General features: G+C 39.5%; 1 protein-coding gene across 1 annotated transcript in view; it reads left to right on the top strand.

Annotated features, from left to right (window-relative positions):
* The window catches only part of GCC2 (GRIP and coiled-coil domain containing 2), a 29,902-nt gene extending 22,176 nt beyond the window's left edge, over window positions 1-7,726 (top strand). Inside the window, exons 20-23 of the mRNA XM_030279195.4 lie at window positions 943-1,137; window positions 1,978-2,117; window positions 2,881-3,082; window positions 4,187-7,726. Coding sequence (XP_030135055.4) covers window positions 943-1,137; window positions 1,978-2,117; window positions 2,881-3,082; window positions 4,187-4,257 — 608 coding nt within the window. The 3' untranslated portion in view covers window positions 4,258-7,726. The remainder of the gene's footprint in view (window positions 1-942; window positions 1,138-1,977; window positions 2,118-2,880; window positions 3,083-4,186) is intronic.
* Window positions 7,727-13,947: the final 6,221 nt, after the last annotated feature.

Genomic DNA, 13,947 nt, shown 5'->3' on the forward strand with positions numbered 1-13,947 from the left:
GGTGGTCATACTCTGGAACAGGCTTCCCATTGAAATGATTGATGCCCCAAACCTGTCAGTATTTTAAGAGGCATTTGGACAATGTCCTTGATAATATTTTAACTTTTGATCAGCCTTGAAGTGGTCAGGCAGTTGGCCTAGACACCTGTTGTTGGTCACTTCTTACTGGAACTATTCTGTTCTAGAATCTGCACCAGTGATACCTATTCTGCAGTATCTGCAATATCGGACAGATGGAAATTACTTTGTAAATGTTTGGTGTTCTTATCATATTGTCTCAGGTTTTGGAGCATGCTGGACATCTGCCTCAAGTATGAAGTGTAAAGCTAAAGTGTTTTAGAAGCTATTTTAAGAATGTTTGTTATTTATATACATGCTATTTATTATACTTGCTATTTGATCCTTCTTCCAATTTAAGATTTGAATGTCTTCAATCTCAGGTGCTATTTTGATATCTGTAAAGTTTCTAATCAGGATGTAATTGGACATTTACCAAGCAGCAGTAACAGTTTAAAAAGTTGCTCTGTGGTTAATGAAGTAGAAGGATCATGCACACAGTAATAAAACAGGACAATTTACACCTCCCACAGGACTGGTTGAAACAAAAGCAAATTATTTTGCATTAAAGGTATTTGTTACTCTTACCATAGCTAAAACACATCTTCAGGGAGATGTACATGAAGGTTTCACAGTTACTGAAATAAAAATTACCAATCAAGTTTGGGTTTAGAACCAGACTTTAATTGGAATGGCCATTTGGAGGTGAAAGGCTGTATTTTTCCATTATAAATTTTATATGCATATCTGGTTATTTCTTTTGGTTTCACATTCCCTGGCATTTTGAAGACTGTTTTATATACCACTCACAATCTGAGACAGGCACACCTAGCAAATAGCCCTCCCAATTTCATTCTGATATGAACATCAGTAAGTATCTTTCAGGTCCAGCTGTTTCAAATCTGGCAACGAAGAGCTTGAGAGAGCGGCGGAACACTGACCTTCCTGTGCTCGATGTGCACACTGTGGCTAGGGAAGAGGGAGAGGGTATGGAAACAACAGACACCGAGTCTGTGTCCTCAGCCAGCACCTATGTTCAATCCTTGGAGCAACTGCTGAACTCACCAGAAGCAAAGCCTGGTAGGTAGAACGTGGCTTTCAGAAGTGCTTGCCTACATAGGTGGCAGAAGTTTGCGCCCTCTAAATATTTTATAGCATTGTGTTTTCATGCTTTTAGGTGCAAGACACAAGTCTAGTCAAGTGCCACTGAGTTTACACTGTCCTGAACTTTTGCAGGAGTCTTTTCATTGATTAAGGACTTGCAGTAGGACATTTCTACAGGTTTTAGTAATTTAAAGATTTCATATATCTGAGCTTTTAAAGTGAAAAGACTGGGTGAGCAAGTCAGTGAATAGTTATAGAAATTTTTGTATTCTGGATAAGTCTCTACTAGGGACAGTTAAGTGCTGATATAACCCCGTTAGTGAAAGGATAAAATTTCTGTTTATCTTAATGAGGCTTATTCGAAGTACTTTATTCATAAGTTTTTTTTCTAGGAAAGGGAAATCCAGCATGAAAAAGAATGTTTTAGGAGTCCCCAAAAACCAGAAAAATACATGGTGGCATATAATCTTGTTTTAAAATTCTACTGAACACTTAATGAATAAATGTTGAAAATCTCTATTTATGGGTAGGAAACAAGGAATAAGTTAAAACCAGGTATTTTGAGGTACTCTAGAACTATTTTACCAGTCCTCTTCTAATATATAAACAGAAATAGATCAGAAAATAAGCATGCAGCAGCATTCATGCTGCACTAAGTGCATTAAGTGCACTCCAGAGTGCATTAAGTCTGCGGTCTGACTTTGCATGAATTCTGTTCATAAGAAACTACATTAATCAAGTCCTGATGTTAAGTTAGTATGAAGTAGATGCAAGTGCATTTTCCTTCTCTTAGTTTTCTTTTCTAATAAATTCCAGAACCATCTCAGTGGCAAACAGATCTCACCAAGGATGAGCTGATTCAGAAACTAAACACAACAGCTAAGAGTGCTGATCACTTGAATGAATTACTTCGTGAATCAGAAGCAACCAATGCAATCCTAATGGAACAAATAAAGGTTAGCAGACACACAGGAGATGTGGGGACAGCTCTAATTTCCATGGTCTGTTTCTTAGACCAAATATCTTTCAGAAAATCCTAGTCTATAAAATTTTGGTGATATAAAATGTAATTTAGGAGGGGCTTTTATTCCACAGGTCTAATTAGTGTTTCCAGAGTATACTTCAGTTTTTTGGCTTTTTTCCATCACAGTTTCTAGTTGGCTGAGGGGAAGGGGGTGAAGAGTGTTGGAGTAAAAGCTTCTACAAAAAAACTTCAGGAGTTGGGAAGTTTAATGTTTAATAAAGGGTCACTTAGATAAAAGCAGTAAATTTCAAGGGAAGCATTGTCTGTTTTCTCTTTCTGTAACCTGTTTTAGCTGTCTTAAGTTAAAAGAAGACTTGAACTAATGTATGAGTGAGCTTTCTGAAGCCATTTCTAAATGTACTAAGCTTTCTTTTATAAAATGTTTTTAAATTAATATCATCAGATTTCTGAGTTATTCAACTGTTCTACTGTTAGTACTCTTTTATCACTGATATTTTAGCTCTATACTGCACAAATTTTATCCAAAAAGGGTATTTTTAGTCAATAAGTTATTTCTTACTACATTATCATATATTTAATTTTCACTGAATTTTTATCCTGAATATGTTGATAAACATCCATTAGTCTGTTTGAAGCAAGCTACACAATTCAGTTTTTCCCTCTTCAACAGACCTTTGTTCAATTACTCATTAAGTGAGGCAAGCAATATTACGTATTTTTTTCCTCATTTGCAGCTTCTGAAGAATGAAATAAGAAGATTGGAAAGAAACCAAGAGAGAGAAAAGTCTGTGGCTAATCTAGAATACTTGAAGAATGTTCTATTGCAGTTCATATTTCTGAAATCAGGAAGTGAGAAGGAACGGCTGCTCCCAGTCATAGACACCATGTTGCAACTCAGCCCTGAAGAGAAGGGGAAGCTGGTTGCAATTGCCCAAGGTAGGTGGTGTTCAAAACATTGTCACAAAAAAGAGGAAAAGTGAAAAAGGAAAAGAAGAGTTCTGTGCTGTCTGTTGTGTAGACCTTTGAGAAAAAACAAAACTTAGTATCATAATGACAATGAACTAGTCATAAAACCATTTTCTTTGTTAGGAAGTTACTATTTAGTTTTCAATAAACAGAACAAATACTGTAAAATTGACATAAAATATAATTTTGTCTGAAACATTCACATTTTACGAAGACAGTGATAAGTTGAAAAATCTAATGTGTTCATGTTTTGAGTAGAGTTAAATTTTTTTTTGTCAAAATAAAGGTTTATATAATTGAATTATTTTCTTTGCAGATGTTCTAAACAGATAACTAAAGTGGTCCTTTCAAGGCAGTACTGCAGAGCTAATATTAGTTTCAATATAATACATTTAAAGATATCTTAAAATATGCTCTTTGTTGAAGAAATAAAGGAACTAGGGAAAGACATAGAAAGAGTTAGGCATTTGCAAGAAATTAACACAGGATTTCTGCATACAGTAATGTTCTGTTAATGCTTCAAATACTCTCAGCATTTGTTCCCTTAGAGGCTTTTTAAGGTGTTGTTTGTCACTTCTCAATGACAGTAGCTGTAGCTTGTACTTCATTAGCAACTGACCTGTACTTTATCGTAGAATTAATATAAATAGTAAGCAACACATGTACATATCAGAATTTAAAACTTGTGAAAAAAATCACATTAAAAAGGGAAGTGTTCAAGTATTGCATTCCATGATAGGCTGTGCATTTGGAAAAACAAGATGTAAGTTAAGTTCGTAGTATGTTGATGTTGTTCTGGCCCTCTAAAAAGACTGAATGGATTTTTCTGGAGAATGGTGATAAATTACCTTTTTCAGACGTTCTTAAGTACCCAAAGTAAAGTGGATTTGGTGGTACAATCCATATCTGTGTCAGCCCAAGAGTGATTTCCTTTCTCAGTAAGCTTGAGGACAGCATTTGAAAAAGGCTAAAGGCCATTCCTTAATGGGGGCAAGGATGTGTAACCAAATTATTAACTGTCTAACATAGTAAATGTCTAACGTAATATAAAATATGTTTTTCTTCCTCCTTCAGGTGAAGAAGACAGTACCTCACGGCCTTCTGGGTGGGCTTCGTACCTCCACAGCTGGTCAGGACTTCGATAAAACAGTGGAAACACTGAACCTTTAAAAACATTCCACAACTGCAAAACTGAGAAATCTTACTGTAGATCTGTTGGTGTTGTAGCATTGAACTACAGGGTTTTATTTTTGTGTGATTTTTTCAGCTTTTTAGGCTCCACTAAGAAAGAAGCCTTCAGTAGCTCTGAAACATGGTCCTATGTTATGCTCTGGCAGCAGTGAACTATTTTTCTTGTAAATGTCAAAGCTGATAATAAGAACTATGAGAAGTGACAAATTCATTGCAAACAGCTTGGAAACAGAATTTGTCAATCTGTGATAGTTGTTTTGATATCAGTTTAAAAGTTTGACCTTATATTAACTGGAATAACTATAGAGTTTAGATTTTAAGCATTTAAAAGTGTTTACAGTTGCTTTCACATATCACTGTCAGCTAGCTAATCTTTATGGTTAGTGTTACCCTCTGCACATATAAGAAATCTAAATTTCCTCTCTTGTGATGGGTACAGAATGTAAGATAATTAAGAAACAGAAAGGGCATTTTCTGCTTTAAAGTTGTTGTCTTTCTTAAATTATTTCACTTTTGCAGAACATGAAGGCAACACTTCACAAAATGTAGAGGGTGCAAAAATCTGTATGAAATACAGTGCTTGTCACACCTGAGCCTGGTACTGTAGTAGAGATTAATGGCATCTATGGAAGCCTTAGGATAGTACTCCAAGACTCAGAGGTTGAGCTGAAGCTTCATGAGAAAGAGCTTAAGCTAGGGCTTTTTAATCTGAGGTTGGAAGTTTGTGGGAAAGACCAAGAAGAAATGTTCCATTACTGTAATGATGTCTCTAATTGGATGGCAAGACTACTCATACTGACTTAGTCATAGTGAAGACACTAAAGAATGAATCTGAGCCCACAGGTCAGACTCCTAACATCTGAGAGTAAAAATGAAGCTTTTGTCAATAGATGCATTTTTAAATGTTCTACTGATTGAAGATCTTATTCTCTCCCTTACCTGTGTGTGTGTACATTGTTTGCACAGATATTTGCACAGATGAGATGATCTCTGTTCCAGGTTACTCAACAGAATGTTAAAGGTTTTTCCAAGAAAAATAAATTTCTACTGTCTCTTCTTCTGTTATCAACACAGCACCTCTTTTTACTTTCAGTTGTCTTCTCCCTTATCCAGTCCATAATGCCTTTCACCGTCTTAATTTATTTGTAAAGTTTTAAAAACATACACATGTATTTGAATCCTGCTTATGTTTAAACCAGTCTTCCTGTCTTTTTCACTCATATTTTCATATTCTCTGTGTTGTTTTACAGAGAGTCTTTCCTTGGTACCCATACAAATACTAAATAGAGTTCTTCCTTTCCTATCTACCTTAGCTCTGAGGAAATTATGCTTGTTCCTTTAATATTGCCTTATTTCAGGCTGAGATTAATCTGAACATATGAACAGCAGAATGGCAACATGTTAAGAATAAACTGTTCAGTAAGTTTGCTTTTGGTTTAATTTTTTGCTTGTATGTATTTCAGTACACAATCAACAAAGCCAGCTGGCTTTATTTAGGAATTTTAATTCTTTTCCACTGTCTTAGGCACTTCTATTTTCTTCCCCTCCAATATATATTTTAACTGGAACCTTTATGGTTTGTGCAACTGGGGAAAACATCCTCTAGGGACTTTCAGAGCATAGAACTGATCAACAATATCGTGCGGGACGAGTCTTTTAGGTGTCTGTAGGTAGCAAACAGGAGGCTGTGTTTAGGCTTTCTTGTATTTGCCTTTGAAATTATTTGGACCAGATCTCAGATGCTGGATTCCAACTCCATATTCAGCTGGATTTGGTTAATGTCATTCAGAAAATGCCAAAACAGAAATTTGAAACATGTAGAAAAGTAAGTGCAAGTCATCCTCCTGCTGTGATTTTAACAATGGAAGCACATGAGTAGAAGGGTATGGCTTTGTCTCACTTAGTTCATACTCCGTTTGCAGCTGACCTCATTTAGTCTCTGCTATTGCTTAAGAGCTGTGACAAGTTCCTCTTAAAATGCACATATTTCAGAAGTGTAAATTATTGAACATTGTAAGCTGTGAATAAAGGTGTGCAAGTAACATATATCACTGGCTGTATGAAATACCAGTTGCTTATTGACTTCTTTCAAGTCTGAGTTGCATGCTCACTGTTTATAGAAAAATTTGAGTACCATACGTATGAATTGAGTGAATAACTTGCATTAATATATTTTTTTTACAATGAAAGATAGAGATCTTAATTAATGTAAAAATATTTTAATAACTGTTACTAAACTGTTTTCTGTTGCTAAGATTGCCAGAACTTACCTATGTGGCAATAATATGTAAGAAAATAAAGTTTAACAGACATTAAAGTAAATGGCATTGAAGAACATGAACTGGAAACAGGATTATTTTATATAGAGAACTTTTTATATCTCATATATTTGCATTTTAATGTACAGCATTGTAGCTGTGATTTGCTTTGAAAAAGCAGTTTAAAGTTTTAACTAGTACTGCTGCTTCTTGATAGACTGTGGTGCTCTTTTTTAGAAGAGCACTGTGCTGACTTTGCTTTCTGGTTATTTTTGTTTCCTTTACAGTGCCACACTTATTAGGATTTTTCACAGAAAAGATCATCCTTGCCCAAAATATTTATAAGCTTAGGACCAATTTTTATCTTTTAACAGCTGCCTTCAACCCAAGCATAAGGAAGGGAATAATAATAATAATAATAGTAATTCTGCTGTCACTATACAGATTATATATTAAGTAAAAACCAAAAACGGGAGTGATTCAGCATTCCCAAACCTGCACTGTGGCTAAATTTTCAGCTATCTAATGCTGACTTAGAAATGGGTTATATGTCTTTCATTTTCCCTTTTATCCAGAAGGCAGACTCATCTCTGCAGCAAAAAATGCTCCAGCTGAAAGACAGGAAGATCAGAGCTTGTCAGGCTGTTGTATACCTGTGGCCAGTAGGAGGAGAGTAAGGTTGCTTTTTTTCTTTCATTAACCTCCTTCCCCAAAGTATAACTGAGAATACAGGGTTCTATTACTTTCTAAATTTAAATCCTCCTTCATCTATCTCCCTTCATCTATTTGCTGTGATAAGAGATGATATATCATGAAATTGTGGAGGAATGCCTAAAAATTCTTCTTACTTTGTACTAAGTGACTTTGAAGCCAGCTTAAACATACATGCTTCATTTGGCTTATGCCTTAGCTTCACCCAGTGCGCCAATACTTCCTAAACCACCTGCTAGTTCTACTATTGTTGGTACTGTGAAAATAGCTCCCTTAGAAGCCTTGCAAATAGCAGTCACTACTCACAAGCTGAGAAACCAAATGTATGAAGAGATAAAAATATATTGTAGTAATTTCAGAATTGCTAGTCTGGATAGATAAGTATTTTGTTTGGAAATATGTCTGATGGCCTTTTCATGTGGCCATCACTTCAATAAAATTCACCTTTACTCAACAGATTGCCTTTTCTTTTCCCTGAATGCCTGTTCTTACCTGAGAAAATGCTACTCAGGTGGTAGGTAGAAAACAAGCACTTTCTACCATTAAATTGAAGAGATTTTCTGGATCTGGTATAGTATCCACAGCCTCTCTTTTGGAAGGCAACTATAGCAATAGATTCTTCTGGGTGAACAGAAAATAAATTCGTTTGTTATAGAGTTTTTTTAGAAAAAAAAAATTTAAAAGCTCATTTAAGTGACTTTAAATGTGTTACTAGATTGTCACCAGCAATCTGACAATATTTAGACATGAAGGAGAGGAGGGTTGCAGAAAATATGGAAATGAGCATCAGTTACTGCTCCAACAAATCAGCATGCCTTGGTAGTGGCAATTTTTTTTTTTTTTTTTAACTGTCAGCCTAAAGGCTTCTTAAGAATCCAAGGTAAATGTAATCAGTGTCAAAAACAGTGTGCTCTTTTGGGCATAGGCACAGTCCCAGTCCTCCCACAGCAACCTTTGAAAGTGTTTTAAATTGATAGACACTGGATAGCAGCTGTGTATGAGCACAGGCTTTAAGTGGGGTTTATTGTTTCATTGCCTGAAAATCGAAGCTTGTTCTGAGAACACTCAGACTGTTTCCGGAGGGGAGGTATGTATTAGCTCTTGGCTTTCTTGCCCTTTGCAGCATGCAGAGCATCTCAAAAATAAAAAGCATAGAAACTATTATAGAGCTTCAGAAAATGGCTTTTACCCAAATACTGTTTTACTGTTATTACTGCCCTTTGTGGAGTTAAGTTGCTGATGCTCAGCATTACTCCTGCCAAGGGAGAAGGCCAATCACATCATTTTGGCTGAAGCATCCATGTATTTATATAGACTCGTTAATATTCCTCTCACATCTAGCCACAGCTTTGGCTTAAACCTGCAGCTGTAGCAGTCCAGGTGAAGCTGCCCACTTTTGCAAGGGGTGGTCCCTCTGCTCCAGGGGGAGAGGGCTACAACCTCTGCAATGGAGAAAAGCAGATGGTGGTGATAAAAACCCTAAACAACACCTGTTGTTGAGGTGGCAACTCTCTGTCCCTGCCCTGACTACCCACCAGCCTTTCTCTTGGAAACTGGTTAAACCAGTTTATTGCAGTGGTGGGGGACAGTGGATATCTCACAGGAAGAGGATTTTCAGAAAATGCAGGAAAGCTAAGGATAGGTTTTGTGACATTCTGGGAAAGATAGGAATTGCAGTGACAAAAAGCTTGAAATAGAAAAATTACACACTTTTACTATAAAAAATGTGAGAGTAATACCATGATCTCCAAGAGTCATTATTTCTTAAAGTACCTGTTCTGTGGTGCTGCCGTAAGTTTTTTCTTTAGCCTTTACTGTGTCTGCACAAGTACCGATCTTGTCATGAAGCAGAAATTTATGATGCTAAACATGGAATTTTATTGATCAATTTTGCAGAGGTTTGAGATTGATCAATACAAGTTTTCCAGCCTCCTTCCCTCTTCCAAGAAAAAATGATGCTGAATATACTCAGTGTGTCTAAAATGCATGAAGCAGAAATCTGACTTGTTTTATATGGATGTCAGAATGACCACTGAAATGTCTTCCAGTATTCTGAGCAAACTACATATTGTTTTTATTAATAGCAATGTTTTTTAGAGATATCAAATAGTGGTCAAAATGTATTTATTCAATTGATTAGTGGAGTTAATCATGTTGAGCAAAAATGTGAAGCCTAAATAATTTTTCATCTGTTAATTCATTAACAGCTTTGCTAAGAATATTTAGCTGTACACCATATGTTCAAAATTTTTTCCTACTTATATGGTCAAAGCTTCCTTCACTGTTGCTTTAGCTTCATAGCTTTGGAGGTGTGACATGATCACTTACACAGTTTACAGTTTAAATCCATTGATTATATCAAGGTAAACAACTATGGGGCTGCTCTGCTAACAGGTTCTCGGAGTCAGAATAGGCTTAGATTGGATATTAGAAAGAAATTCTTTACTGTGAGGGTGGTGAGGCCCTGGAACTGTTGCCCAGAGAAGCTGTGGATGTCCCATCCCTTAAAATATTCAAAGCCAGGTTGGATGGGGCTCTGAGTAACCTGGTCTAATGCAAGACATCCCTGCCTGTGGCAGGGGGGTTGGAACTGCACAATCTTTAAGATCCCTTACAATGCAAACCATTCTATCTGCAGTTGCATGAAGTTGTGGAAGAAAGCAAAAGCTCAAGCTAGTACAACAGTTAGAAGTTGCTTATGTCTCTTCATACCACTCTGGCAAAATCATAAAAAACTTCTTCATTTCCAGGAAAAGAACTTGATGCAAAGATGCTGATTGATATCTGTGATTAGAAACAGGCAGTCAAATTCTTTGACCAAGCAGCTGCCTTCTCATCTGTCCTCAATAACCCTTTCTTTCTCACTTCTTCCCCAGGCCTACAATAATGGCCTTGTTCAGTGTCAGCAAAGCTGATCATGCATTTAGCTCTGAATAGGTAAAGGCTCGGTGCTGTCACTTAAGAGTGACAGAATCACTTAGGTTGAAGAAGACCTTGAAGATCAAAGAGTCCAACTGTTAACCTGGCGCTGCTGAGTCCTTGTCACTAAAGTGTCACTGCCAGCTGCAGTACAATAAGTTTGATATTTCAACAGAGATGGAAAATGTAAAGTAGTCTGGAAACAGAACATCAAAAGCATATGCCTACTTAAAACTGCATTTTACTCTGGTCTTAAAGGGAGAGATGAGAGTAAAAAAACCCCGGCATTAATTTTGTGATTAATGTGCTGGTCTGGATACATGGAGTCCAAATTCCCTGCTTTGCCACATGCTTCCTTTGTGAATTTAATTTCAGCATCTCTATTTCCTGACTTGCTGGGGATAATGGCACTTCTGTACCTGATGCCAAGTACATTAGCAGCAGAATGTTAAACTTTGTGATGGGTTTGTAAACTGAAATAAGTAGGCAGACTACCATATTTTCTTTAAACTGCATAGGAATAAAATCGCCACAGCCTGCATTACACTGAAATGGAAGGAATGATCTCCTTACGAGTCTGTGGTGTGTGCTTTGTGAATTCTATTAAATTACTTGCTTAAGTATTCTGGACTGAATGTTACAAGTTAATTAGAATGCCAGCATGGTCTAATACTATGTAATGGATAATTAATAACAATTATGAATTGTTATTTCTGTTGTAAAGCAAGACAAAACAAAAATTTAAATCAGCCCCCAAGGTGCAAACTTGCTGCAAAGTGCAGACAGCCTGGGGAGTGAAACTGAATTCCTGGCTTTTCTTGGTACTTCGAGTTTCCAAAAGCTGCTAGTACTTAGTGTTTGGCATTCGTAGGTGTTTGGGAAAGGCTCTCCCACTCTCTATGAGAATGCCTTTGCTACTTTGAGATTATATTGCTAGCAAACTAGGCTTTAGGGATTTCATCTTTAAAAGCCCTGGAAAACTGTACATGATGCAATTCACTTGCTTTTAAATCCATTAAAGTGCCCTCCAAAGGAAGCGCCACAACGGCTGCGCTTGTTGGCTGGCACTGCCTGTTAATTATTTCCAGAGTTTACTGTTTTGAAGTCTGCGGCTCTGGTAGTTGCACACCTGCCCAGCCACCTCCCTGCCCTTTCAGGCTGTGCTGGTCAGAGGTGCTGCTCTTTAGCAGCCAGGGGCAGCCACCTCATACATCTCCCCAGGAGGATCGGCAATGAGAGACCCTGAAATCCTTGCAGACAAGCTGAGGTTGTTAAAGACATTCATGAAGCTGCCTACAAGTAATGGCAGACTGCCCAAAGCAGATTAGAAAAAACTAGAAGGGTTATATTACCTTCTCATGGCACAGAATGAGTACTTACTTATTTAGATTATATAAGGAAGCTTTGCTGATAAACCCATTAAAATGGGTGAGTGGTTTGGGATTGGGTTTGGTTGTTTTGTGGGGTTTTTTTTGTTTTTGTTTTAATTGAGGGGGGTGGTGTGATTGGTTTTTCAACATAATCACACCACTGTTGAGGCTGGCAGGTAACTCTGGAGGTCACTTGTCCAACCTCTCTGTTCAAGCATGGCTACCTACAACGAGATTCCTAGGATCACATCCAGATGGCTATGGTGTACCTTCAAGGGTGGAGACTCCACAGCCTCCACAGACAACATCTGCCAGTGTTCAGTCATTCTCAGCGAAAATTTCCCTGATGTTCAGAGGGAACTTCTTATATTTCAGTTCGTTTCCCCTGCCTCTGTTCCTGTCACTGGATTCCACTGAAAAGATGTCCTCCTTTTAGCCTCCCTTTTCAGATATTTTTATTAATTGGTAAGATGTCTCTGAGCTTTCTCTTCTTTGGGCTGAGCAGTCCTAGCTCTCTGTCTCTCCTCTCAGGAGAGGTGCTCTAGTCTCTAAATAATCTTAGTGGCCATTTGATGGGCTCTTTCCAGTATGTCCATGTCTCTTGTACTGGGAAGCCCAGAACTAGGCTCAGCCCTCCAGGTGTGGCTTGACCAATGTTGAGTAAAGGGGAAGGATCCTATCCCCCTCTTCTGGCATATCACCCCTTTCGTTTTCAGCCATATATTCTATTTTCCTCTTTATGCAGAAATGTATTCTCTGTGAAAGTCTTGCTGTGTTTGATTCCTCATCTTGGCAAGCAAAACTGAACCCTGCCAGGGAGAAAAATAACAAATAAACAAAAGTACTACAGACAGTCTGTGTTTCTACAGCTGTAGTCCTCTCTAGAACCATATTTCCAGCACAGCCATCAAATACCTTTGTGCATCATAGTCCCCAAAATTTACATTCTTTTCCTGTTTCTGATGGATACAAAAGTAGATGTGCTCCATATTTGAATTATTCTTTCTGATCTGTGTTCATTCATCCCTGTCCATGCTGATCTTCACTGGTTTAACATATTCCCTTGATCTGTCTTCTTGGAGCCATAAAGATATTTCCTTAATCCTGGCAGGCAAATATTTGCATTTTTCATTCTAACTCGCCACTTCCTTGTTCTGATATTATGGACAGCAATGGGTGGCAATACAGAAAGCTCAATAACACCACTTTTTCTATTAATGCTCCTTTAATTTGTCCATAGTCTGCCTTCTTTGAAACTTCCCTGATTTGGAATGAGGTCGCTTCCCTCCAAGTGAAGTGGAAGGTTTGGCCCCAGGTTTGGCAGCGTTGGAGGTAACTTTCTTACATTTACTTTTTAATTATGAGCCTGAGCGAGGTGCTAGCCTTTCCCCAGGCCGTTTCTCATTAATGCTGTTACATGCTTAAATAATGTCGATCTAAACCAGACTCTGGCTCCAGCAAAAGTCACCTAAGCATATTTGGCGCCTCAAGGTGTGGCGACAGCTCCCTTGCTACAAATTATCCTGCACTACCCAACCACGTGTAGGAAACAGTGAAAATACTTGGAATTGTTCTGACATCAAGTTTCGGTTCTGGAAAAAGAAAAACAAAAAAGAAAGAAAGAAAAAAGCCGAAAACAACAAAACCAGCAAGAGCTGCTCCCAGGCACCAACTTCGCTACTTCGTGTAACTCTGCGGGGCGTTCCGGCCGCCGCATCTCCCGCAGGGCTGGGAGGAGAGGAACGACCCCTCCGCGGGCCCAGCGGGAAGCACGTGGGAAGGGGGACCCCAGCTCTGGGCAGTGACTCCCGTCCGCCTCCCGGGCTGCGCGGGGAGATCCCATCCCCTGCTGCTGCCTCCCCTCGTTCCCGGTCTGGGCGGTGGGATCCCATATCCCGGCGGTGCCTCCCCTCGTTCCCGGGCTGGGATCCCGTGTCCCGGCGGTGCCTCCCCTCGTTCCCGGGCTGGGATCCCGTGTCCCGGCGGTGCCTCCCCTCTTTCCCGGGCTGGGATCCCGTGTCCCGGCGGTGCCTCCCCTCGTTCCCGGGCTGGGATCCCGTGTCCCGGCGGTGCCTCCCCTCGTTCCCGGGCTGGGATCCCGTGTCCCGGCGGTGCCTCCCCTCGTTCCCGGGCTGGGATCCCGTGTCCCGGCGGTGCCTCCCCTCGTTCCCGGGTTGGGATCCCGTGTCCCGGCGGTGCCTCCCCTCGTTCCCGGGCTGGGATCCCGTGTCCCGGCGGTGCCTCCCCTCGTTCCCGGGCTGGGATCCCATCTCCCGGCGGTGCCTCCCCTCGTTCCCGGGCTGGGATCCCGTGTCCCGGCGGTGCCTCCCCTCTTTCCCCGCGCGGGGGCGCAGCGGGGCGGGGCGGGGCGGGGCGCGGCCGGAGA

This window comes from Taeniopygia guttata, chromosome 1, assembly GCF_048771995.1.
Source record: "Taeniopygia guttata chromosome 1, bTaeGut7.mat, whole genome shotgun sequence".
Classification (NCBI taxonomy): Eukaryota; Metazoa; Chordata; class Aves; order Passeriformes; family Estrildidae; genus Taeniopygia; species Taeniopygia guttata.